This window comes from Pterocles gutturalis, unplaced genomic scaffold, assembly GCF_000699245.1.
Source record: "Pterocles gutturalis isolate BGI_N339 unplaced genomic scaffold, ASM69924v1 scaffold18141, whole genome shotgun sequence".
Taxonomy (NCBI): domain Eukaryota; kingdom Metazoa; phylum Chordata; class Aves; order Pterocliformes; family Pteroclidae; genus Pterocles; species Pterocles gutturalis.
This window is the reverse complement of record NW_010103419.1, coordinates 9,396-36,428: the sequence shown is the minus strand read 5'-3', so window position 1 is coordinate 36,428 and position 27,033 is coordinate 9,396. Positions and strand designations below refer to the sequence as shown.

The 27,033-nt window shown below is 47.7% G+C and overlaps 1 protein-coding gene across 1 annotated transcript in view; it reads right to left on the bottom strand.

The window, feature by feature from the left end:
- The window catches only part of GPC3 (glypican 3), a gene marked incomplete at its 5' end in the record, with an annotated part of 82,040 nt that extends 55,835 nt beyond the window's left edge, over positions 1-26,205 (bottom strand). The window contains 3 exons of the mRNA XM_010086718.1: positions 1,103-1,228; positions 3,845-3,978; positions 25,511-26,205. Of these exons, the coding sequence (XP_010085020.1) occupies positions 1,103-1,228; positions 3,845-3,978; positions 25,511-26,205 (955 nt within the window). The remainder of the gene's footprint in view (positions 1-1,102; positions 1,229-3,844; positions 3,979-25,510) is intronic.
- Positions 26,206-27,033: the final 828 nt, after the last annotated feature.

The following is a 27,033-nucleotide window of genomic DNA, read 5'->3' as shown; positions in this document are numbered from 1 at the left end:
ACATTTTTCCTTAGGCAAAGTAAGTACATTTTATTAAGCATGTGATCTTAGATGCTTGAGCAATTTTTTTCAAAATATAGTTTGATGCTATTTTGGTCCCTTCAGTGTTTCAGGTCAGCATTGCAAGTACAGGCTAATTACCACCTGAGGTTACTGATCAAGAAGTCATAATTAATATCTCAACATTTCACGACTTCCTGATTTTATTTCTATTTCTTCCCTTATGCAAACTACTTAATAGCAAAGGATGCTTTGCAAAGTAGGGTGATTACAGGAGATTTATGTTCCAAGTTCTATTTCCACATTCTTTAACACTCCTGGGGGGCATTTTCTACAAGAAAAAAAAATATCTCCATTTCTATTAATACTTCCTTCCCCTTTATGCTATTAATCCTGTACTTGCCTGTCTTCATTAACCTCACAGTTACCACCATGACATCCTCAGAACCAGCTAGCGGGACAGGGAAAAGCAGCCAGGGCATGAGCCACGCTCTGACAGATCTGGACGCTGGTGTGAAAGGCTCCATCCAGAGAGGAGAGACAGGGCTTGGTGGGAAGATGGTCAGATGGCAGCAGTGACACCACCCGATATCAGTGGTCCTGACCTCTTCCAACACCGAGCCATGACCAAGGAGAAACCCAACAGGAAGGTGTTCTGTGCCATTCCCTGGATGGGGCAGGGGATGCCAGCCATGCTCTCCTGCTGCCAACCCAGTGCGTGGTGGCAATGCCCACACTGCCGCTCTGGAGGAGCTTCCCCTGGCACCATGGTGTACCCTCCCACGGCAGCACAGCTGCACTGAGCTGCTGCTGCTGGCCTCTCTTGGCTCGCCACGACCAACCCATCCCGACCAAAACCAGTCACAGCTGCAGGGTTTTCAGAGCAGAGTGCAGAAAACTCAGTGGAGGGCAGCACACTACCACTTCTCCTCTCCGTGCAGGCTTTGCACACCCAACTGAGCTGCAGCACAGGTGGACACGCTGGTTCTGCAAAGGTTTCTTAAGATAACAAGCAATGTCCTGGCCACAGATCACTCCTGTGCCTGTTTAACAAATGATAAGCAGTGCTGGGGAGAAGGGGAGGAAGGGAGATGTGATTCACCTCTCCACGACTTCTTGTCCATTCCAGCAAAGAGTGTCGTTCTGAACAGCAGAGCTGTGGTTGCAGATGTACTCTGTCAAGCTGCTGTAAAAACCGCTGTGGGACTTCAGCTTCGTAATGAGATCCCTGGAAGAAAGGGGGGAAAAAATGGTGTCCAGTTAAAAGAGGAAAAGATGATGGGGTTGGTGCATTTTAACCAGTGAAAGTGGTCACAGAGCCAAACACAGCCAGAAGGCAGCTGGGTGCAAACAAACCATGAAGCATCGGGCTTATCTATGACCTCAAGCAGCATTTTGCATTATTCCCTGATGTTCAGTCAAGGGCTGAATCCATGCTTCTTAGGGCAAAACTGCTGGTGACAGGAGGGATGCCAGGGCAGAAGGACCTCAGCCCACCAAAGCCTATACAGATGGGTAATGCTGGGTTTCATGCTGCTCTATCAAAAATAAACTATTTCCAGGCATATGCTGGGCTGGCTGTGGAGTCACAAGCTGCATTGGAGGAGGCAGGTTGTCTGGCAAGAGGGCTCTGCCCCAGGAAGGCAGGAGGAGCTGCAGGAGCAGTGCTGGCACTGCGCAGAGGGAACGTGAATCAGGCTGTACCTTTGTCCCCAGCAGGTCCCCTTTGGCAGCGGTCCACAGGTGCCAGGACACAGGCTGACCCCGGGGACTCCGACAGCCACCAGAAAGGGGATGGGGGCTGCAGGAGCAGAATGTACCAGTTCCCCCAGCCCAGGCTGGCCCCTTTGGTGGCACTCAGCAGCTGTCACTGGGAAACACCAGAAAATTTAATTAGGGAAACGGCACAAAGAGCACAACAATATGAATAACAGGGACTGTAAGAAGTAAGGCTTGGCCTCATGTCTCCTGGCTTCGGTTCAGTGCACTTCCCCCTTTGGCAAGGAGTTATTTCTCAGCATACTTCCTCCCCGAGAAGGGAAGATGAGGGATCAGCATGTGAAGCCAGGAGCACTCCTGGGGACCCCCCCTTGGTGCCTGCCACAGCGGGACCTTGGTGGCATCTCGGCACCCCTCTGGCTGTGGGGAGCTGCCCAAAAGTGCCAGGCTGTCAGACAGAGCAAGCTTAGGGAGGCAGAGGTACAGAGGGAATGCCCAGCTCCCTCCATCCCTCTTTGCTTCTCTTTGCTTGGGAATTTCGTGGGGTTCCCTCTCTGGACGAAACCCCTGACTGCCAGCTGGGGGCAGGCGAAACAAGGAGAAGACGTGTCCCAGCGCCAGCGAAGGCAGCCTGCGCTGCTCTGGTTTTTTGCTAACGATAAGCGTGTACCTGCTCTGGTCACACCAACACAGCCTGTGCAGGCAGCGCCGGCAGCCGATGGAGGCAGAGGGCCACCCAGGTCTTGCCCTGGCTCACCACAATGAAGCCCACCGGGTACGGCAAGCACCAGCCCATCCATCACTGTCAATGCCCGTAAACCTTTGGCTGAGGAGTCAAAGCCCCTCCAAAGGGTGGGAGTTCAGCCTACAACCCCCCTGCACAAACTGGAGGAGTGCTTCAGACATTTGCCTCCTACCTGAACCTCCTCCTATGGCCATCTCCTGCTCTAGGCTTCCAGTGGGGCAGGAGGTCCAAGCACCAACATTTTGAAAGCCAAAATGAGGCAAGACCTTCACTTATGCCAAACCCTGAGCAGGGCCACCCTTACGCTGCCCATCACACCCAGCTCCTCAGTTCCTAGGCACTGCCTTACTCCCCCTCCTGCAGACCCCAGCAGCACTGGGAGAACAGATAGAAGAGAATTTTCCTGGGGACCAGAGCTCCCCACCAGGCAGGGAGGGGAAGAGAAGGGAGAAACACCTCTGTGTCTGCAGGTATGAGCTCACATAATTCATCACAGCGGATTTCCACAGTCCTCAAAGGACATCTCCAGCAGAGCCTGGGCTGTGTAACCCTCTGACATGTCGAGACAACAGAGGAATGCAAGCCATAGTGCTATATCTCATGGGAACCGTACCAAGAATGCGGTCCTCTTACTCTTTAAAGACAAATCCATCCAACTTAGTCTATCCCCAGTTCCAAAATTTTCCAAGTTTGCCTGTTTCTCTTCCACAAGGAGTTTTCTTGTATTCAAGACAGCAGTAAAGGCACCACATGCCTCTGGGTGTGCTTTCAGATCCAGAGGGAAGCTGCTTCCCCCTGACACACCAGCGTGAGCCCACTGAATTACAGCTTCTGTTCACAGAGGGAAGGAAGCACAGGGTGCAGTGCCAGCAGCAGACGCACCTGCTTCACTTTGAAAATATTCAGTAAAAGGCTGTTAACATTCCTGAACTACCATAAAAGACTGCACAAAAAAAAAGTGAAATGAGTCTCCCTTACCTACCTAATGTCTCAGGCTAGAGTGACCATTTCCACCTATAACTACACCTGTGAGTATTTCTGGCACTATAGCAGTGCCCAAGAAACCCAGACAAGGCATTTGGTGCATGAACCTAGGTGCCTGGTGCACTGCAAAAAAGCAAAACAAAGATGAAAAGCAGGAAGCAGTTTTACAGGTTAGAAAAAAAATAGATGCACTAGGTGAGAAAATACATGTAGACACCTCACTGCACTTCAGAGCCTGCCACAGTGCAGCTCTGATGTTCAGAGTCAAAACCAGTTGCAGGTTTACAGGTAAGGGAAATAAGGAGCATTTCCATCCACTTCCCTAGGGCCATCCTGCACGGCGACTGCTCCTGGAGCCCATCCTGCGGGCACAGCACTCAGCCCCAGCGTTCTCACCTCCTCCTGCTCGACAAAGTTTCTTCTTGTTCGATGCGAGCCACCTTCAGGACTTTCTTGTCACTAAAGAGGTCTTCAGGGTAATTGGCTGATCGATACTGCCTCTGCTGAGCGTGGCCACATAACCGGCTGATCTGGAAAACACAAACACAGCAGCATGAGGAAGCGCTGGGACCAGGAACACTGCAGGAAAATAGCCAAGATGCACACTGGCACCTGCACGTGAGCTGGTCTGTCAAACCATCACCCCCATCTCTCCCATAGCTCCCACGAGCACCTGAAAGCAAACTGCTGCTGTAAGGATGCAACCTCGCTCTTGTACAAACACCGGCCCTGTGGGAGGGAAGGCAGGAAAATTCAGGCAAGAGTTTCTGGGCATCGAAGTCCCCCTGTGGCTATCAAAACCCCTGAGCTGCAGGCGTGACTGGCAATTGTCCCTGGTCAAAGTTAAACTCATGCTGGCAGGAGGGGGCTCAAGATGGTCCCTGCTCCTTCATCAATGAAAGCTGTGGCATCTCAAAACTCTACACTCCTCCTCTCTACCCAGACTTGTAGGAAACACCTTCCCTCTGAAGGTAAATCCTAAGACCCCAGTTCTGCATCTCCAGGCAGCTCAGCATCTGCGTGGGCTGCGCCGCGGGTGACCAGGGATGCGCATCATACACATCGTCACTAATTAAAAAAATCAGAGCCTAAAATACAGCAAGCATTGTGGCTCCAGCCCAGTCATACCATGGGAGGTCTTGATTAACAGGGCTCTGTTAATGACACAAATTAGCTTATTAGCATACAGATGATTCAGTAACCAGCTGCAGCAGTAAAGGAAGGAATCCAAAATGCCTCATTAAAGGTCTCCTGCACAGCCACTATCCCGAAGCAGCAGTGCTGCTGCAGTCCCTGCTGTGGATGGACTTGCAGCCACTTCCTTCTCTGGGAGACCACCAAGGGACAACTGTCCCCCAAGGCACCACTGTTGCTGGGAAACTCACCTTTTGAACCATCCTGTGCTATTTTGCAGGACTCATCCATGCTGGGTTGTGAAAGGGGCTCAGCCGATTGCCAAGACCATGAAGGCACCGCAGCTAACACCAGCCCCTTTTTTTTTGAGCCTCTCCCACTGCCCACATCCAGGCTTGGGACCAACCATGTACCCATAAGATGCCCGTTCCTTGCACCACCTCATTTATCACAATGCCATGACGAACCAAGGCAGCCAGCTAAACTCCCAGTTAGCTGCACACTGGAGGCTAAAAGCACACCTGCTGCCCAAAGCTACGAGCATCTGATGTGTAAAGAGAAGAGATTAATTCTGTTCTATTACATCCTGCATTCGGGTGGGCAAATAAATTAGTAATGTCACCTCTTTCATTATCAAGAGCAACACAGTTTGTTTGCTCAGGCTGCCATACAACAAAGAGTAAAAGCAAAACCTCCTGGGAGCTGGGCACTGCCATTTCTGGTTCATGGCGCAGTGGGAAGAGACGTTGCCACCGGTCCCTTCTGCACCTGCAGTTCCCTCTGCCAAAGCGGCTCCTCCTGCAGCTGCCGGGAGAGCAGGTTCTGCAGCATCTCACCTGGCTTTTTCTCCGCTGCTCTCCCTTGGCTGTGTTTCCTCTCTGCCTTGCCAAACCCAACTTTTGCAGAGGAATGTACCAGCCCTACCGCCCTCCCAAATCACGTGGCAGGCTTAAAAAACAGGGAGGAAGGGAGTAAGAAAAACAACCACCACATTTTGGGCTATTCTCTTTGCTTTTTGGGCTTTCCTTTAGCACTCATCTCTCCCATAAAATCTGCAGGTAGTCCCCTGATCCAGGCAGCCAGGACTAAGAGGAAGCCACAGGGCAGCCAGAGACCTGGACAAGGGCATTTGGGACACCCGAGACCCCACTGCTGCAGAACGGGTCTGCACATCCCATGCTCTCTCTGTGCTGGCTGGTGCCACCATCCCTGCAATGTGCAGAGCACAAGGATGCACCGGGGTCTGTGGACCCCCCCTCTCAAAGGTGCTCTCCAAGCCCATGGAGAGGTGAGAGATGAGATCTGCCATGAAACGATGAAACCTGCCATGAAACCACTGCGGGGAAACACAAGGTATGCAAAAGCTACAGGGCTGTGGGCACGGAAGAAGCAACACCACCAAAGCAGCATCACTACACCCACGCTCTGCACAGGCACATAAAGCAGAGGAGAAAAGTGGGAAAAGGTTGGATATTTTAAGTTGCCGTTTGTGATGACTCCCTTTGATTCCTCCCAGCTCTGTGAAAAGCCCCCCCTTCCCTTTCCAAAGCCTGCTTTTCTGTTAGCAAAGCCTATTGAACCCCGAGAGAAGAACAAGTCCAGGATCCAGGCTTTTTTCCCCAGGATGCTGAGACACACTGAATGGAAGGGGAGGGACGGAACGACAGCATGAACAATGGCACCACCCAAGAGCATGCTTCAAACAGCAAAGCAGCTGGGCGGACCGGGGCTGCCTCGTATCCCACCCGGCATTGAAGGTATTGCAGTCCCTCTGCTCCCAGCTCCTGCACGGGAGATGCAGCTCAGCCACATCCTCGCAGCCCCGCGTGGCACCTGGGTACCACGGGCTCCTACGAGGGATGAAATCACAAACAGGATCATGCTAGCCCTGACACAGGACAGCTGATGAAGTCTGCATGGATAGAAGGTGGAAAGTCTGAGCAGTGCATCCAAGTTATTACTTATTTATCTATTCAAGGACAAATTAACATTTTCAGGAAAAAAAGCAACACTGCAACCCATCCTGCAAAGTCACTGTGAAATTATTGTCACATTTTAGTCAAACAAAAACCTGGCTGAGATTTGAACTTTATTTATAAAGTGAGAGAATGTAGAAGTAACAGATTGCCTGCTCATTTGCAGGGGCGGCATCGCGTGTGCTGTTGTGGGGAGGGAAGGATTTCACAAACCATCTGCCAAAGTCTGCTGGGCCAAAAGCGGTCCTAGGACAAGGGCTCAGAAATGCTGTTTCAATATTTCCCGCTTTCTGAGTTCCCAATGCAAGCTCAAGAACACATGAACCCAGTTTCCCAGTCTCTTCCTAATCACTATTTTAAAGCAAGCTCCAAATCTTAGGAAGTCCAGAAAAATGCCACTGTAGGGCAGTCAGAGAAGGACAACACGCCTCAGACCTTGGAGGGAAAAAGTGTGATGCTTCAGCTTGCCAGGCATCATTTGCTTTGGCAGGAGCAGCAGAGCAAGGACAGCCAGATCCCCGGCCAGGTAGGATGCCTGCAAGAGGGAGAGCTAAAGGAAGGCGGCATAGCTAATCGTGTGTGCTAAACACCGACAGCGGTAATACGTGGTTGCTCCTGCCACACAAATATAAAAGTGGAATTCAAAGCAAATTGACAGAAGGGAACCGCCGGCTCTTCTCCTCAGGCTCCGCACACCATCAGCGGGATTGTAAATATACACGAGTCCTTATCTGAAGTACATTCAGTGTACGAGCCGTGCGGTCTCTTATTTCATGTCACACACACAGTCCCAAAACAGGCCGACATTTGAAACATCAGGCCCCAAATAAGTAAGTATGCAAATCAAATGGAGGGTGGGTTTTGGGCTACGGGGGCTGGGGGTTTTGTTTGTTTCTAAGAGAATCTGACAGTCTAACGAAAAACAGCCACGAGGGGCCACAAGGCAAGCAAAACCCTCCCAAAACCCTGAACTTTTACAATCCCCCAAAGACACCAATACTTTAACAGCTGAACCCAAATTTCCCTGCCCCAGCTCATTAACAAACTCACCAATTCCCGATTTCATTAGCCTCCTCCACTTGAGGGCGAGCCTGACTGCGAGGGGAACACTTACCCTCCCGCAGACCACCACCCACCACTCCATTTCTGTATCCCAGCCGCAGGGCGAGCCTGTGCCGCTGGCGGGGCAGAGCTCCTGGGGCACCCCCTGGCTCCCCCGGGGGTCGCCTCCGCCCGGTCCCCACCCCGGATGGGGAAGCAGCTGGCTCCTGACACCCTCGGGAGCCACACACCGTGTAATGGCTCTGCTTTAGAGAGAACATCGATTTGAGAGGAGCACAGGGACAAAGCTAATGGAGTAGTACTATCAGCTCGCTTTAACGCTTCCTCATTAATTTAGGGTAAGAGGACTGAAGGGAACCTGTTTGTGGCTTCATGGAAATGACACACCATGAGCAGCTGGGGACAAGATCTGCCACCACGGCCACTTCCAGCCAGGTCAGCTGCAAGGGTGTAGAGCACAGCACCAGTCCACATGGGTGCCCGCAAGCCAACGGAGACCGGGACCACTGGGATACGATTAAATTATGTCAAAAAAAGGGTAATGACCACAGTACCAGGTTCTGTGCAAAGCATCACAGCCTCCCTGGAGATGATGGAGAACAAAGCCCCCACAGGCACCCCCAGCCCAGCCACGGCAGGATGGCATCACTCGCAGCATCGGGGCCACCAAAGGAACCTGCTCCGCTGCCCACGCACGAGGCAGGACAGGCGCACGGGGCAAAAACCTCTTGCCTTGCACATCAGCAAGCAAATCGAGGCAGGGAAAGAATGGAAAGCAGCACACGTGTGATCTCAGCACCAATCTGAGCATCACTTTTAAGCGTAAGCGTTTTAATGGCAATTTTCTAGAAGATTTAAAAAAAAAAGAAGGCACTAATCAACTTCCCCTTGGAAGAGAAGCGAGTGCATTAGACACTGCTGAATACCTGCTGGCGGCTTCTTGTTCAGCCCATGAGCTCCACGCTGCTCCAAAGGAGAGCTTGCTATATTTGACCTTTGCTTAAACTTTACATGGAGTTTCCATTTGTCTTTTCTGTGAACTCTTCCGCTTATAGATTAGTTCTCCAGGAAGAAACAGTATTTTTTTTTTCCCCCTCCAGGGGATGGCCTCATTTTTGAAGATGTCCTCCTGCAATCTTCTCTGCTCTCTGGAGTTCACGTATGCCATTTTATACCTATTCCCGAGTTTCCTTTGGGAGAAGCTGCACATTAAACTGAAAAGCAATTAACTATTATAATTGATTCGAACACAGCCTCTGAAAGGGTGATTTGCTACGGTATGTACAGAAGAGATGACCACAGACCTCAAGAAAATGTGAACCTGCCTTCAGAGGAACCAACTGGTGCCCACTAAACCCTGCGCATTGCTCAACAATGGAACCCAGTTCAACCAGTAAGGCTGAAAGCCTCAGTAATGCAGCTGCCTGTGTTGGTCCTTCTTCCCTAATTCTTCTTCATAACCTACTCTGCTAAACATCAAGCCTATTATTAGCATTATAAACAGGACACAAATGTGTTCTTTATCTTCAAAGTCACCATAAAAGTGAACCTGAAGTTTATTACTCAAGCACTTCTATAGAAATACACTTAATTAAATTCTAAAGGGCTTAAACCAAAAATATACATTGCAATGATGCGGGACAGAACATAAACTTTTTAATAGTAGTAACCAAGCACATTTACCATTTCTACAGGTGTAATAAAAATGCTAATATATGTTAATGTTTAGTCTGTGGTTAATGTTTTGTCTTGTAATTTCCCCAGGGCTTTTATTACTGATTTAAATCTGCCACACTACCCCAGTGATTGCATCTCCTTCCACAGACTGCATGCCACACTCAAACGAATGCTGATTAACAGAAGCAAAGAAACATTTAGCTAGGACAAACACTCTTATTATATGCTTGTAATCATTATATACATTTTGTCAGGATGATAGGAAAGAGACAATTCCCTGCTCTCTCGCTCTTCTCACAGTGGAAAATATGATTATGGGCATAAAAATGAATTTACAAGCCTTTATTTTAGGAAGCACATCATTATTAACAAAGTAATGACTATTCTTCTGGTTCCAGGCACTCGAGCAGAAGGAACAACCTGAGTATGATAACATAGATATCTTCTACACACATTTCATTAAAATCCCTCGTTAATGGAGCACTAGATGTTATTAATCAGCTCTATAGTATTACGATTTCCATTATTCAGACATCACCTTGCAAGGATTACATAAGAGACAACATCCTAACTCACTCTCGTGGAGCAGCATTAATCGCAGGAAGTGACCTACTCTCTGTGCCGAGGAGAAAAGCCTTTAATAATACATCACCTTTAAATAATGCAACGCTATAATGTGTAAAATGCACACAAACACTAATGCTTAGAATAACAGAGTGCCTGTCACACCAGTGCCCGCGGTGACGCCCAACACATGCTGCAGAGACACGCTACAAATGCTTGGGGACCCTGCAGCTACCAGACCAGGTTACACTGAAGGCCATCACCACCTGGTTTGAAGACCAGGTCTTCAAACACCCACAGACCACAAAGGCATTAAGGAGGCATTTTTAGAAGGACATAACTTCATTTTTATAGCCCATCCTTCAATTAGAGCATCACAAGACACTTTGCAGAGGTTTTTAGGAATACGGAGCCCAGGGAGGACAGATGGGTGCCTCCTCCCTGGCCTTATTTCTTGTCTGCAAAGAGAGCTCTGACCACCAACCGAGACAAACAGAGGGCTCAAGACTTGATGGAAGAGGAGCCAATGGCACAGCCACCCTTGCAGACCGCAGCTGCTACCCAAGGCTCTCGCCATGCCCCCTTGCGACCCAAGGGCTCACTGGCACTGGCTCCTCAGGACAAAGAGCAGGATGTATTCCCCCCACAGCCGCGTGTACTGATGTGACAGAGGTGACACAAGAGCTGGCAGGTCTGATGCATCGAGTGGCTACACAGTTGCTCCACCCCAGAGCCTGCATAAGGGTGTGGGTGGAGCAGCTCAGGAAGCAGCGGGGAGCACAAGCGAGTTTTTAAGGTTTTCAACCCTCGGTGCCAATTGCTGAAGCTGGATGATCCCCATCTGCACTTCCCTCTGCTGCACTGGGGTTCAAACAATTTAAATCAGTCTGAGACCACCACTGCATTTCCATCATTGCTCCCGTTAAAGCATGTCACCCTGTCCCCATGAGGACCTGGTACCCAGTGCCCCATACATGTGCTGCAGCAGTCAAGGCACGTCCATCCTGCACCCCACCACATCCCGGCCCCTGCGCTGACCCAGCATCCCCCAGCACAGGATGCCCTTCCCTCAAAGGAACCGTGACCTCAGCTTGAGTCCAGCCCTTTCAAACCTACATAAAATAATGCAAACAAGATGTTTCTTCTTTCTGGCATCCCCTGCATGCAGCATTTAATCCACCAGAGAAAGCTGCTTTGTGTTTAAGCAAAAGGCTGTTTATTGTTATTTATAGGTAGAGAGGAAATCACACTAAATGATCACAGTTGTTCCTTCTGTCTTTATAATCCATGACATATAATTAAAGCACAACTTTTCAAGTCAGTGTTTCCCTCCAGTGTTTTGTTAATTCCATATTTAACCAAATTTGGTATTTCAGTTCTTACGGTCAGACCTAGGGAGCAAACCATGGGGCAGGCGGCCCGTGCCGCAGCCAGGGCTCGGACCCAACCCAGCCAACTGACTGGGAGAGACAAGGAAAAAGCATTTGCTTTATTTTCAGCCCATGCTTGTGCAGTTTTCCCAAGCAGAGACATTTCCTGGAACAGGCCCCCGCAGCATACTAATGCACCCATTATGGTTTTAAGTTAGATCTATGCAATATGATGTTTCTTAGACAACCAAACTAAGGCTTTTTTCTTGGAAAGAAGTCAGCCTTGCCTGAAAAGTGACAACAGAGCAAAAGGGACGATGCAGGAGCAAAACCCAGAGAAAAGCAGGAGAATGCTAAACTGACCGAAGCCAGATCCAGGAGCAAAACACAACAGTACCTGGTGCCTGGCTCCCAGTGAAGCCCCAGGCCCCCAACATGCTGTGTAGCTAATGTGGGGGCACGGCTGCTCCTGATCCCACGCTGCCACCATGCCTTCGCGATACCCGGACTCCCCAAGGAGGCTGAAGATGCTCCAAACTCAACCTGCTGATTTCAACACCAGCACTGAATCATCTAACTTGACATAAAATTTTACCTCAAGGTAGCATGTCATTTCTGCTAAGGATGCTAAATACATTGCAATTGTATGACTGTGTACTGTGCATACTGTAATACTTGCACAACTGCTATTGCAGGCCCCTAGAAAACCCTCCTGGTGCAGGCAATTAAATCTACTCCATCCCAACAGAGTGAGAAGTAAGGCAAGGAACTGCCTTGAGAGCTTACCAGTTTCTACCAAGAACTTTAAAAAAAAATATTACTTTCTGCACCTCTACCTGTTGCAGAGCACCAGCACGCAAACAATAAACCCTCTGAGAGCACCAAGTTCAGCGCAGGCTGCAGGCTCCAGCTCTCTTGGAGGGGTCGGCAATGAAAGAGGCTGGGACAGCCCCATCTTGTCTCGCCAGCAGCCAGGGGAAGCAGAGACTGGGGCAGCCCTGCTGCCCGCAGAGGTCCCACCACCACTGAGGCTGGGGCGATGCGGAACTGCACGGGGCAAAGCTGGGCAGTACGATGGCTCCAGGCAAGCGCTGTGTGCTTGTTATTTTCCTTCCCCGAGTTAATTGGTTTCCTTCACAGATTTCTGCGGGTTTTAACATCACACCATGTTTGTGCCTACGGCGCTACAGAAAGGAGCAATCCGAGAGAAACAAATTCCTAGAAGCTTAATTTTGAGAGAAAAAAACAGATACCTGCCATCAGTCTGCAACGTAAGCCAGCAAGCCGGAGACAGTGCCTGTAATAGGTTATTTAACAGCAGCCGTGTCAGCTGGGTAGCAAATATGGTCAATACCTACCGGTCCAACTTCCCCCCTGCAGCCATGAGCAGAGATTCAATTATTCTTTGAGAAATACATCGTTAAATAATTAAAAAGTTACTGCATTACTTTTTTCCTTTTTTTTTTTTTAAAACCAGACCAATTCAATTTTGGAAGTACAAAGCCATTATAATATGTCAGTTAGCAATTAGCTACTGTACACTGTTTATTCTTGAATATAATCTTTGAGTAGAAGGGCAATATTCTTAGAAACGCAGCATTAACTTGTTCCTCAATGACTTTAATATGGCTGTTTTCAAATTACTGCTCATAAAATCTCAGGGAAGAAAGATCTACTGATCATATCCCATCTCCTTAATTAGTTCTCTCTCTCTAGCAGCAATCCAACAGCAAGTGTAATATTTATATAAAATAGAGCACACAAGGCTTTCCGCTAACTCTGCTTTAACCGGTGATATCAAAACAAGCAGGTAAAAAGCAACTCCTGTTTTGCAACCTGCGCAGACGGTGCTCACAGGTACACACAGCTTTTCAGATTTATACTGCAATAAACACTTGCACTGAAACCATCCCAAAGGTTTTTATGCCACTAATAGCATTTTTTGCTATAAAATGCCCTCTTCCCTTCCTGTGCTGAATGGAAAAAAAAAAATCCTCCCAACCTCAAAGGTTTTGGTACTCATCATTCCTCCCCACTCACCCATCCCTTACAAAGGACCGTAACCCTACTTATTTTAAACTCCCCATAGGAATAACCCTCCCAGCAGCCACCTTTTGCTCCCTGCATCCATCCACCTTTCTCTTTCCAAAGACCAGTTTCCACTAAAACGAGAAAGCTGGAGGCACCAAAGCTCACAAAATAATTTTAATGGTTTTTAAGTTGCTTAATATCTTCAGCAGAATAATTACAACCATTTGTTTTCCAGCTAAGCCCTGAGCAGCCCCACAGCGCACTATCCAGCCTCTGGCAAGGGGTGCACAGGGCCCTCCCCATGGCGACGCTGTGGACCTCCCCAAACGCAGCCTAAAATAGAAGTGTAATAATTGTTATTATGAGAAAGCAGTAAAAATATCTCAGCACAGCAGAGATTAGCTGCTGGTAAAATTAATCAATTCAAGACCAAAAAAGGGCTCAGGGAGGCCCTATGTTCTTTGTTCATCTATTTTTTTTTTTCTTCATCTGTTGATTTTTCTTAGTTTTGAAGCTATCAGATCCATATTAATTTTTTTCCCCTGATAGTCAGTCCTAGGCTAATCCAATTAAAGGTCAGCACCAAAATAATTTACCCAAAAACATAGCAGACAAGGTAAAAAAAGACTCCCATTAGATTTTTGCTCATGATAAAGGAACTACATGTTTCCCAAAGACAAATCAGGCTTATGGAAAATGTAAATCATTATTTCTTTAAAGATATAAATAACTGCAAGGCTTTTTTGAGACTTTGTTGTAACACATCTTGTTTTTACATGTACTGCGGTTAGTAAAATTGAATTACGAAATGACTTACAGCATTAGATTAGCTTCTGCTTGATTGAGAATATCTTTATAATGAAAATCACTGTGCACTTTTAACCTCGTTACAGTGCTATATTATATGTCTGATTAATATATTAAAGTGGCTCATTCAACAATGGGCTGTTTGCAGACAGAAATGAAATGAATTTGACTTTATCACAACACCTTTATGAATGTTGTCAAACTGAGGACTAGAATTTGATTATGAGAAGCTGATTCTAATAAATTGATATGCAACAATGCCAGAATGAGGGGGGAAAGCACCAGACCGTCAAAGAAAATGGACCAAATATTTTTTATGCATTTTTGTGCATTTTCTTTCCTTTCCACTCACCTTGCAAGCTGCGAGTTGGACATTTCCACAACTCACTGAAAATAAAAATCCCGCAACAAAATCTTCAGGTAGAAAGTGCTACTGAAGTGCTAGAAGGCTCCCAACCAGCAACAGGAGCTGTAGGAAGCAAGGCTCAGGGATGTCCTGGACATTTTTCAGCCTCTGGCGGGCAAACCCTTTCGGGCCCCTCTGCTCCGAGCTCCCGGTGCCGTTTTGCTGGTCAGAGCCACCCCAGCACCACCCCACACGCTCCCCGCTGCCCTCGAGTGTCCTCCACTCCCTGTTTTTTGGGCTATCCCCCGGGAAGGAGACAGAGGAAGGATGACTTAAACACCAGCAGCGGCAGTTGAGGTATCTGTGTGGTGGGTTTGTGTGGTGCGTTGGTTTGGCAGCAGCGATGGCTCCTGTGAGTAACTGCTGAAGGTTCCCCCAGCCCCAAGGTTTTGGAGCACCACAGGGATGGCCCCTGTGAGAAACAGCTGGAAGTTTCCCCAGCTCCAGGCCGGACCTGTCCCTGGCAGGGCTGAGCCCATCAGCAGCTCTGCAAATGGCACCTTGAAGAGGGGGCACAGCGCAGGGAGCAGAGGCACAGCCCCAGCAGGGCCCAGGCAGGCTGCCTGTCCAGCTGCTGCCTGCCCAGCCTCTGCCATGGCCCAGCCAACCCAGCACAGCCCCTGCCCAAGAGCCAGGAGCTTCTCAGGAGCCAGTGAAGGAACCTGCGGCAGAGAGAGGAACAGGACATGAGAGAAACAACCACACAGACACAAAGGTCAATGAAGAGAAAGGAGAGGGAGGAGGTGCTGCAGCAGAGATTCTCTTCCAAGTCCATGGAGGACCCCATGTCGGGAGAGGTGGCTGCGCCTGCCCGCACTGTCTGCAATTTATGAAGATTTAATGGTGGAAGCAGATACCACCCTGTAGCCCGTGGAGGACCCCATGCTGAAGGAGGTGACTGTGCCCGAAGGGGGACATGAATTTGTGAGAAAAGACCCACGCCAGAGCAGTTAGTGGAGAACTGCAGCCCATGGGAGAACTCCTGTTGAACTAGTCTGTGAAGGACTCTCCCGTGAGAGGGACCCCACGCTGGAGCAGGGGAGACCGTGAGAATCCCTCCCCTCACAGGGGGAAAGAGCGGCAGAGACAACCCATGATGGACTGACGATAGCCCCCATTCCCTGTCCCTCTGCCATCATGGGGGAGAACAGAGAAATCGGGAACAAAGCCTTGGGGCCCGGGAAGGAGGGAGGCGTGGGGGAGAGGTGCCTTTTTAAGATGTAGTTATATTCTTCATTGTCTTGCTCTTTTTTAAATTATGAACAAATTAAATTGTTTTTTTGTGTTTTTCCCCAAGTTGAGTCTATTTCTTGCCCATGGCCATAAGTGGTGAGTGAACCCTCCCTGTCCTTCCCTCAGCCCAACAGGCTGTGTGGTGGCCTTAAAACCAAGACACTATGAAATACCTGCTCTCTGGTAGTCTGCAGAGCAGCAGTATGAAGTTTATTTGTACAGTGATAGAGATCAATATGTGCAATCCAAGAGTTAATAAGCTTTAAAAAGAACTAACTCCGAGCGCATCAGTCACCCCCACATTATCCTCACTAACCACCAGGCTCACTCACCCTCTCCAGGTCAGTACCTAAGAGCATCATCTCTGCCACCACTGACAGCATGGAAGAGAGTTAGGTGTGAAAATTGATTGGTTAGAAAGACACACCTGCATAAAGAATTGCTAATTCCCCAACTGCTGGCTTGCTTTTTTGTCATTATTTTTTAAACAGAAATAACTCTGCCAAAGTAACTGTAGGCTATCAGTACAGCTTTCTGCAGCCTAATCTTGCTCAAACGAGACTTTGAAAGAATAATGCAGTTAGCAGCAAACTTCACCCTCTGAGAGCAGGCTCTGTGCCCTCAGGGGTTTATTAGTGGGGGAACACAACACATAGGGATGGGAAAGGCCACCGGTTCATTTCGCAGTAACCAGAAGAGGCCAAAAGGACTGCTCAAAAGCATTGCTGGCAGCAAGGGGTGCTTTTGCTGCATAGGATGGCTGAAAAAATCTGCCTCAACTGTTTGTTGCAATTTTTTTTTTTCCAGCTAAATGTATTTGTAGATGTCATCTTTCATGCCTGGTACCTCAAAGCCACTTTACAATAAGATGTAAAAATGATATAATTCACAGCACCACACACAGGCAGAGAATTCAAAATGAAGCAAAACACTCATTGTGACCCAGCCCCTCACCCTCCCCAGCACAAAACAAAATTGCCGGTGCTCTGCCCGGGCAGCTCTGGGCACTACATCTCCTTTGCAGAGGGTCGCTTTTAAGTTTCTAGTTTGTTCTTGGCTCATTCATCAGCATTGCTAATGGGAGAGTTAGTTCTAGTTCTAAGGCAACACTCACGGGGGTTACTGTCACTGGAAGTAAACTCAGCGCAGTTAAGATGAAGGATGCCCGGTGAATGACCCCAGATGGAGGTCTTAGCGGAAACTGCAGTCATGGATAATGAGGCCAAAAGAAGGTTTAGCGTAAAAAGCATAAAGAGATGGATATTGGTGAGCATGAGTCTGGCATTGTAAAGCTGCGGGTCTTAGCAAGGATAAAAATCTTCAGGAAAGGAAATGGGCCAGAATACATTTTGCTAATAAAGCATCTATGTTAATAGAGGTTACAGGAGGCTGCAGCAATCTGGACAGCAAGCGAGGGAGTCTGCAGGGCTGATACTTGGGGAATTTTCTCTCTCTCATAAAACAAAGATGTGCGGCCAGCTTTGAGAAAGAATCCCAGAGGCAGCTCCCTGGCTCCCAGTAAGCATAGAGGGCAACAGCTTGTCTGGAGGGAAGGTCTGAACCAAGCTAAAATAAGAAGCAAGGCAGTTTACGCCATGAACTTAACTTCTCTGCAGGCTCATCTGAAGCCAGACAGGTCACATCAGACCTAAAAGTCTCCTGGTTTTGCCATGCACCAGCTCATAGTGTCCTTTTGGTAAACGAAATCTGGATCTCGGCAAGCATAAAGCTGGTTTAACTCTGGAAGAGGTGCAGCTGTAAAGCTCAGCTGCAAACTCACCCCCATAGAAGCAGCTGTGCCCCAGCCCTCCCCATTCTGAGGGGCAGCTCCTCCCCAGCAAGCTCCTGAAATGGCAGGAGCCTTACAACACCTGGAGGGAACTTTCTGACACTGTCATCTTTGGTTCATCCTGAAGCTCATTTTTTTCCACTTAAACCCAATCTATTATCAAGACCTTGCATTATGTCATTGACTGTTACAATTTATTACAAAAAGAGACCATTTGAAATGTCAAAGCCTAAAGCCCAGTGCCCAAGGAACAGAGACACCCATAGACTTCTGCAACAGCACAGTCTGTTTTGGAGGAGATGATCACCAGCTCTCTCCTCTCCCCTATCCCAAAGCATCCCACGTCCAGCTGCCAGATACTGCTGTGATGGGAGCCAGGAAAACGTAGAGAGAAGAGAAAAAAAGATGGTCTGTACAGCAAAGAAAGCTGCATAATATTGCAAAGCTGTGTACCATTGCTTACAATTGTTAAGACCATATCCTGCACCACTAACTCTGCTAGCTCTTTGTACTTACGTTAGGGCATCTCTGAAACAAATATCTTTCTAAACAGTTGGGAGCCAGTTGCACAACAAATCAGGTCCTCCACTAAAACAAGGAACAGGCCAAGCCATAGTACATACAAACAGGTACACAGAACCAGTAATTAATCTGCACAAGATCTCTAGGTTTGTTCTGACTTCTGCTCGGAAAAGATGCAAGACATCCCACTGTGTGCAACCTGCATGCATCTAGCTCACGCCGTAGCCAACACATGATTTGAAGTCAGATCAAGCCAGGCTCAGTGGGTGCCATACGATATTCCCTCCCATAAAATGCAGCAGCTTTAAAAAGCTTTTTTTGTGCCACAGAGTAGTGGGAATGAAGTTGCCACCAGCTGAGTGATCCGCCTCTGACTGAAGTCAACTAAAAGATTTGTGTGAGCTTCAGTGCAAAGTTGGGTTGGGCATCAAAGGCGCTGTCAAAAGATGCCCCCTGTGCTGCCGTGTGTGCGTGCAGGGAGGGGGGAGGGCACTGTTAGCAGCTACCTTCTATCTGTAATTAAAAAAAAAAAGTATCGCTGAAAAATCCACCAAAATGGCACAACATGCCAGACATGTCCAGTTAAGAAGACAGAAGGAGAACATAAGACAATATAAAAGTTTACAAATAGAAGCAAAATCAAGTGCTATTTTAAATTAAACCCATGCTGATATTCAATGCCACCTCCTCTGGCTTTGCATGAGCAGGTTTGAGCATTGCTGGCCACATCCACTGCTTTCACACAGCAGTTCTGTGCAGCCCCCCATGCTCCCAAGCACAGCCCCATGCGCCTGCCTCACTTCAGCTGGGCTCAATTCAGTGACAAACTGACCCGCAACTCACCATGCCATCAGGGGAGGGCAGACCAGCATGCCTTTTGTCCACACTGGACCCCAGCAGAACAAGGGCAAGGCTGACCAAAGACCATGAAAGCTTGCTACCCATATCCTGTAGAGGCAAAGCTCTCATTAGCAGTGAATTAATTAAGCTTGTGATGCCAATAACCTTGCTCCCCAGGCCAGACAAGAGATAAAACTTTCACTACGCTGAGAATAACCTCCGAGCTTCACTCCCTCAGAGAGGCAAGCAATGGTCAAGAGCATTCAGGCCAAAGTCCCTTCCAAAACTGAGATGCAGACCCTTAATTTGCTACTGTGTATTTGAACATTAAACTAAATATTTCAGACCAGCAGCAGTGTGCCAAAGTCGTTGGACCAAAATTGTTGATGCTGGGTTGCAAAACTGCAGGCATGAATAATTTTTGTCCTTATTCTTTCAGCACCAGCCAAGCTGCCAAAAATGTGGGAATTTATGGATCAAAACCAACGCCTTACAGTCCAGTGCCTTGCCATATACTTCCCCAACTATCAGAAAATCTTTAATATCTGAAACCTCTTCAGACAACCAATCATAATGCTCCCAATGTATTTTCACAGGAATGAGAATGTTGCTGATACTGTCCTTGGTGACCAGGTTTATTTTCATCCTGCAGCAGGAACAGATGCTTGCTTTACACGCCTTATCAGGCACGTTACACTGCCTATAACAAAATGGTTAACAAAAGTACACGATAAACACACCTTGGGATAGCTACAGGTGGGTCTGAGCCTACTGAAAACCAAAACCTCCCCGTATTTTCCAGCTTCCATTTAAGTGAAAAATGGGGCTAGCCACCAGCAAGCATGAGAGAACAGCCTGAGGATTAAACTTTGCCAATAAAGCAACTGAAGATACAGAGGCTGTACATCCAGCTGACTATCCCATGAGCAATGCCAACAGAAAGCAACCTGCATTAAAAGTACAAAGAAACCAATCTCGGCATCTCAAAGGGAATGACTTCTTGAACAGCGCTGTAATTTCAAAGCTTTCCTCACAAGTCTCTTGCCAGCTCTAGCACAGAAAGAAATCCATTAGCAGACAGGAAAATTCACGGGAGCTCCCTGCCGCTGCAACCCACCGAGCAAAGCATGTTCCAGCGAGTTGCCAGGTGAGCCGGCTCCAAAAGCAGCTCCCGGGCAGTATCCAGAGAAAACCACACCTGCATTGCCATCCTGACAAATGAACTGAATCACTGTGTATGGTGGCAGGTTACATTTTCACCCCCGGGGGCCAAAAGTCTCTTTACTTACATACTCTTGAATTTCATCCCTGTGCACCCATATGATACTGCAAATTTCTACACCAATATGCAACAGAGCAATACCTCTCCCTGTGGTGCTACAAACAAAGTAGCTCATTATCTTTTCAGCATCCTCATGGTCTCCCCACCAGGATTCCCAAAAAATCCAGGTCAAACAAGGGTCCAGTTTGCTCAACTCTACTCCTCCCTGGGACTCCCTGGGCAGCTTCCCACAGCCAGCAACAGAGCAGGGTTCACACCCAGCACTCTGCCCGTGCTGGCCAGGGTGAGCACTCCAGCGTTGGCATAAAACCAGACCCAGCCTGCACTGTGGCTTCGCCTTCTCAGCAGCTCTGCAGCATGGCTGCATAACCTAGTGACCCCAGCCCTCAGCATCTTTTAAAAGATGTTTGTAGGGAAGTAAAGCAGCAGGCATTCGCTCACAGTGCGAGCACACCGAGAACAGCACCCTATTCCCTACGGCACTGGTACCCCTCCTCTAACCTGCTCCCCTCCTCAGCACAGATGGGTGCGATTGCTTCAACAAAGGTCTGGCTACCCTCATTTTGCAATTTAACAGGATTTTCTAGAAACTCAGCCATCAGTTCTGAGTGAAGAAAAATGCTTTGCAGAGTTCCCTGCTCTTTCCTTTCTAGGCAATACTCTGCAGATAGCACTGCCCACCTCCACCGACTGCAAGGGCAGCAGCAGGGGCTGGGCAGCTTGGGCAGCCCGTGTCTTTGCACCTCGACCTAGAGATGCAGATGCCCAGCCTTGGGCACACCTGCCTGACAAGCCTGGACTGGCTGAAGCTTCTTGCTATGTTTTTCTTGGTGGTGCATTGCTGGTGTTTTTCACAATGTACTTTTTGCATGGGACTTGTAAAACTAATCTTGTATTCCTTTGCAACCACTCCTCATTCCCAGATCCAGGCATGTTACAGACATATCAGCTCCACAGTATCTTCTCTGCCCGACCCTAATTACACTAACACACACAGGCCCTGCCAAGCAGAGAGTCCTGCTGTGCCAGACAGGGATCGGGGACTGCAGCTCCATGTCCAGACAGAGAGGCACCACCCGACAGCCGAAGGGCAGAAGTCCTGCCACCCCTCCGAAGTGCTGAAGGGGACACATGCTCTGCTGGGCATGCAGGACAAAGCAGCCAACGGAGCCAAAACCCAAATCCCTTTCTCTGATAACTCACACCTGCAGTGCCTCCTCCTCCTCACACACAGCCTCAGCCCAAGCCACCCACCTTTTGTGGTTCGTGTCTCACTCTGCTGTGAGCTGCCTGCTGTTTCCCAGTCTGTTGGGATGGGTTCAAAACCCTGAGGAGCTACATGGGTGGGTGGGGAGTGGGGGGCTGTGTGTATGAGCATTTAGGAAAACATACTTACATAGACAAATTAATACATGTGTCAGATCAACAGACTTCACCTCAACTCTGCAACCTTTCAAAATAAATTTACAGTGCTGGCTTAAGGTAGGGAACCCCAGAGGAGATCAACTATTATCAATACAAGACACCCACATCTATTGTCTCTCTTGTACTTTCAACAGCAGAGAAAGCATTAACTTCAAGAGGTGTTGGAGTTGAATATTTTATGACATTTATTTGTACTGCTTCTCTCCAGTTGTCTTTGTTTGTGGTAGAAAACACAGACTGACTAAAATCACTCTTCCCTACATTCTTGATTAAAGTATCTACAAGAGGTAGACACACTTAGGCACATTTTCAACCACAGAAAAAGCAGCAGACAGGAAAATTAGTATATATATACAGCCCTAGACAGAAATTTTTTTTCCCAATCTGCCCCAGGACTCAGCCTCCTTGATAAAGTGTTTTAATAGCATATTTTAGGGGTGAAGTTTTTACATAGACAAATTCTGAAAATAATAAAGCCTTAACACACACCAGCGCTGACAAAAGCCAGGCTTGGGATGGAAACTGCCTACTGCCATAATATTACTGAATTCACTCTTCTGGATTGCTGTTTACATACCAGGAACACCAACATGTAGGCTTACATTTAAATGCATGCCTGGAGGCACACAGTTTCCAAAAGCAGATTAACAGCAGTATGACTCTGTGTCTTGGGGATTGCAGAGCTCCTCAGAAACCTACCTGGAGGCTATGCAACACCTCAGGAGTGCAGGTTCACATGCCCTTTGTAGCCAGGTCTGGTGCAAGCAATTAAAGGTCCTCGTGCAAATGCCCGCACCCAGCCTAGGGGTGCGTGTTGAGGGGACAGAGGAGCAGCCATATGGAGGAAGGATGCTTGGTCAGGTAACGCACCCAAGGACCTGAAATACCAGGAGGAAAAACTACTGCGACAAAAGTGCCACCAATGCCATGAAAAACAAAAGAAGCTCAAAGGACAGGCAAGAGCAGTAGTGTTGTTATTCAGGCTATAATCACTATGGGCATGGAAGATAAGTTTTCTGCAATTCCAGGAGGTTTTAATGACAATTAAATGACCTGTCATTAACCTTCATAACATACAGGTGAACTGAACTTTGCCTACAGAAGCAGTGGTGGCCAAGGTCAGTAATAAAAGAGATCGATGTGAGAAGCCAGCAAGAGAGCAAAGCCCCACATTTTCAAAGATAACTCCTGCGGCATTTTATACTTTGATATGACAGTGGTGTCTAAACCCAATCGTATTTACAGGATAACAGTAAATACAACTGTTTGCTTCCGGGTATAGTCTTTGAAACTCAATATGTGCTGATAAGTTTAACAGAGAAACTTTCATTCCAGCACAGCTTAAAAAAAACGTATTCTATCACTTACGGGCAGAGATACTTACCCCAGATCCCAGATGCAGACCAACTATCAGAGTCAGGCCATCTGCAATGCTGTAGTTAAGGCTGTCAGCACCTCCATTACTGCCCTATTCCTCTACTCAGCTTATACCTTCATTCGTAAAAAATGTTGCTCTGGGCTCAGGTTTGACATAAGAGCCTTAGCTGAGCAATATGAGTATTTTAAATATAAACTTTTAAAACCCAGTGGCCATTCTCTTTTAGTGACAATTGCCAGACAATTGGCTTGCTTGGCTTGGATTTTTTCCCTCTGCACTCCTACAACTCAAATATGTCTCTAGAGCAAATAAAAGAATCACTCAAGTATTAAATAATCAAGAGGAGTTATGTTTAAATAAGTACCTAACTATATATGGCACTAATGAATTCAAACAGCTCTATCAAGTACGAAAGCACTGAATGGTTTTGCAGTGCTCAGTGATTTTTTTATTTTAAAGGAAGTCAATTTATGTTCTGGTTTGACGGACAATGGGCAGATTATGGCTCTACTCGCATGGTTTGCATTGACTTTAGCAGCGCTCTATCTACTTGTCCTCCCACAAACACATTTTCAGTAGACAGATCAAAGTCTCAATATTTGATAATATAACTGGCAGTCATGTTCCCTCACTGTATAGATGGACATCTTCAAGAAAATGTGCATTTTTATTGTTGTGCAATAAAAGAAGGAAATTGGAGGACAAACACATATCCTTTCAGGACCATACAGCAATGTGTGTGTTGCGCATGCTTGTAAAACCTGGCATACAGCCTGTAAGGACAATGTTTCTGTTCTGCCTTAGCACCCACATGGATGGCAGTTTTGCTGGTGCAAAACATGCTGGATGCTTTTGCTGAATATGTCAACTGGTCTTTCGAGATCAAATGGGCTCACATTACATGAAGAAGTAAGTTTTGTTTCCTACTGCCTTGGAAATGCCAACTGCACTTCGAGTTGAGCTGGGTTTTCTCTCTTGTATACATCATTATCACCTGTAACATGAATTCTCCACCTCACCTGACCTCAAGCTAAACCTACAGTTACACCTTTGCTCCTTTGCTGTTCCAGAGAGGGCTGACAGATTCTAACCGATGGGAGAAGAGCCTGCCCTGGCTCCACGGCAGCAGCAGTCACGCTCAGCAGAGCTGCTGCCCCCAGACCCCATCAGCTGGGACCTCCCTGTGGTCCTGGGGACATCAGAAACACTTGGCAGGCTGCTGTAAAACGGATTTTCTGCAGAAAGGGGCTAAGGCATGGACTGTACCCTGGAGCATAACATGCAGCCCATGAATCCTGCCCACATCCATCTGCCCAAGTGACCAGCACCATAATCCAGCCCTTGGCCACAGCCTTCTCCTGGTCACCACAACACAAGAGTAATCCACCTTCCAAGAGATCTGGTCCCTAAATCCCTTCTAAGCAACAAAAAGAGCTTGCACCACGTGTGCCAAACTGCTCAGGGCTGTGAAACTGCCCGGGTGCCACCACGCTATTTCACAGCCTGGATATGGTGGCACATCTCAGACAATCACTGAGCAAAGATGGCATATAAACAGCACAGAAGAGTGCTGGTGGCTGAACACCACAGGGCTCCAAATCCATAAGCCAATACATTTCCACAGTCCCCAAAAAAGATAATAGTTACAGTGCAAGTACTACAGTGACCTACATAAGCACAGTTCTTTTGTAAATGGGAGTCAAGAATGATAGGAACAAGCAACTCACAGGGAAACTGTGGCAGGTTTTAATCATAGTTGGCTTTAAGCAAACTATAAAAATATTCCCGAACCTTTGGCTCCATCCCCAACTCTACCCTACCTGCACAGAGCAGCTCAATTGTGTCTCAAGAAAAATCTCTGCAAAACTAGTGTTGTGTTACCACAGCCCATTTGTCCTTGGCATTCAAACAGAGCAGCAAGATTTTCTGAACTAGAAAGCCTCCGTTTCTCTGGAGGCTCAGAAATTCACACAATGTGTTTTTAAAGAGTCAGGTCACTCCTAATAAATAAGAAATAACCTCATCCCTGGGATTAAAGGCAGCCCAAAATGGGAATGAGCTACCAAAAGAGGGAAACCAGATCTCCCTTAGTAAATCAGGAAACAGGCTTTCCACAGCACATGCTTTCACTTGCCATCTATTTGGAGGTCCATTTTAGTGATGTTAAAGGAGGCAGGGGACACCTGGAGAGCAGGACCGGACCTTCAGAGCTATCCGAGGCAAGCACAGCGCCCAGGGAGTACTGAAAATGCTGGGACATCTCAGCCCCCAGTCTCACACCCCAGCTACAAGGCTGATGCCAGGCTGAGCCCAGACCCTTGTGCTCTGACCAACCTGAAAAGAGGCAAAGCCCTTAACTGAAGCCCAGGCCATACAAACACCAGTTTCAAATGCTACTGAAACCTTCAAAAAACATAGAAGTGGGGAAGGGAGGAGCTGGTAACTGGAGCATTTGGGGTTTGTTGGCTGGAGGACAGGGGTAGGTTAGTTTCAACATGTAGAGCTAGTGGTACACAACCAAGCCCTGCTGTGGCAGCAAGCTGGAGAACTGCAGAAAACCACTCACAGTTGTCGAGAGCTTTCCTTCGTTCTTCTGCACATAGACGACTGCATCCCGCACGAGGGAGAAGAGGTTCAGGAGGACGTGCTCCATGTCATAGATGCCATGCATGCCTTTGGTCAGCCCCTCCAGCGACTCGATGTACTCTCGCCAGTGGTTATCGATCTCTACGACGCCTGCCAAGCATCCCTGCAGCACCATGCCACAGTAGCTGGCACAGGGCTTGGCCAGGAGGAGCCCTTGGCAGTGCGAGCAGTACCACATCTTCAGCAGTGCTCGTCCACAGTCCTTGCTGAATTTTAAGTGGTCAGTAGTGTTTATCACCTCGATCCCCAGGTTGAGTGCCTGCAGAAAGACTCGCGTGGCCTGCAGCGACTTGGACACCTGCGTCATCATCATCTTCGGGTAGTTACCAAAGACTTTGAGGTCTCTCCTGGCTGCCCGCAGGCATTCAGTCATTTCCACAGAGGGATCGGGGAAGCTGGGATTAATCAAGTGAGAGTAAACCAAAGGGAATAAACTGTCAAAAAATTCATTTATCATGTCATTAACACTGATGTCAGAGCCCAATATGTACAGCGAGACATCAGTAAAAAGTTCTCCAACTAACTTAAGAGCTTTGGGCCCCATGCTCTGGTAGTGGGTCCTAAACATGCTGTTGGTGAAGTTTCTTGCATGGCGTACTACAATTTCAAAGGCTTCTGCAAAACAGAACAAAAAAAAAAAGTTAAGAGATGATGAGCTGAGGAACAGGGAGGATAACATTGTACCACATCCGCATTACTGCTGCAAAGGCTGGTCCCATCCTCCCCGCACTGGGTCACACACCTGCTGGCATCTGTGCCTGCTGCAAAACTTACCATCATCAGCTCTTTTCAGGGGAAATGCATATATTCTTTAAACACAAGCTACATTTCAAAATGGCAAAAACTATGATCTAGTTAACATTTCAGCTTTTAAAGAAAATATTGATTCAAGAAAAGGGCTGGACTCCAATTTCTTTCTCTCCCTGTTTCATATTGATTTGAAATTAACAGGAATTCTATCTCAAGACTTAATTTAAGGCAGAGATAAATGTCTGACAAACTGTACAGTGTTTAAAATCAGGAAACAGTAAATGCTGACATTCCATTATGAAAAGGAAAATATTTATAGGAGCTTAATCACAGAGGATATTAGGACTCAACCCCCAGCGCCTGCCCGGCAGCAAGTGTCCTCAAAGCCATTTGAAAAGCCCCTGCAGTGCTGAAGCTTTCCCAAACGCACCAGGCTCACTTCAGCTGCAGATCCAACGCCTCATCTGCCCGGGACATGAGCTGCTTTATGGTCCAAAGAGATGCTGAGAGTCAGCGATGCAGTGTCCATCTGTGAGTACCCAGCCAGGACCACTCTCATACACATCAAACTGCCCCACGAAGCTCAAGTTTTACATGGAAATAATCAATTTGCTAGGAGAAGCCAAGGTGCATTTTCCCCTCTCCACCTTCAAAGACTTGAGGACTCTGCTCGCACCTCCTCAGCACAGCAAG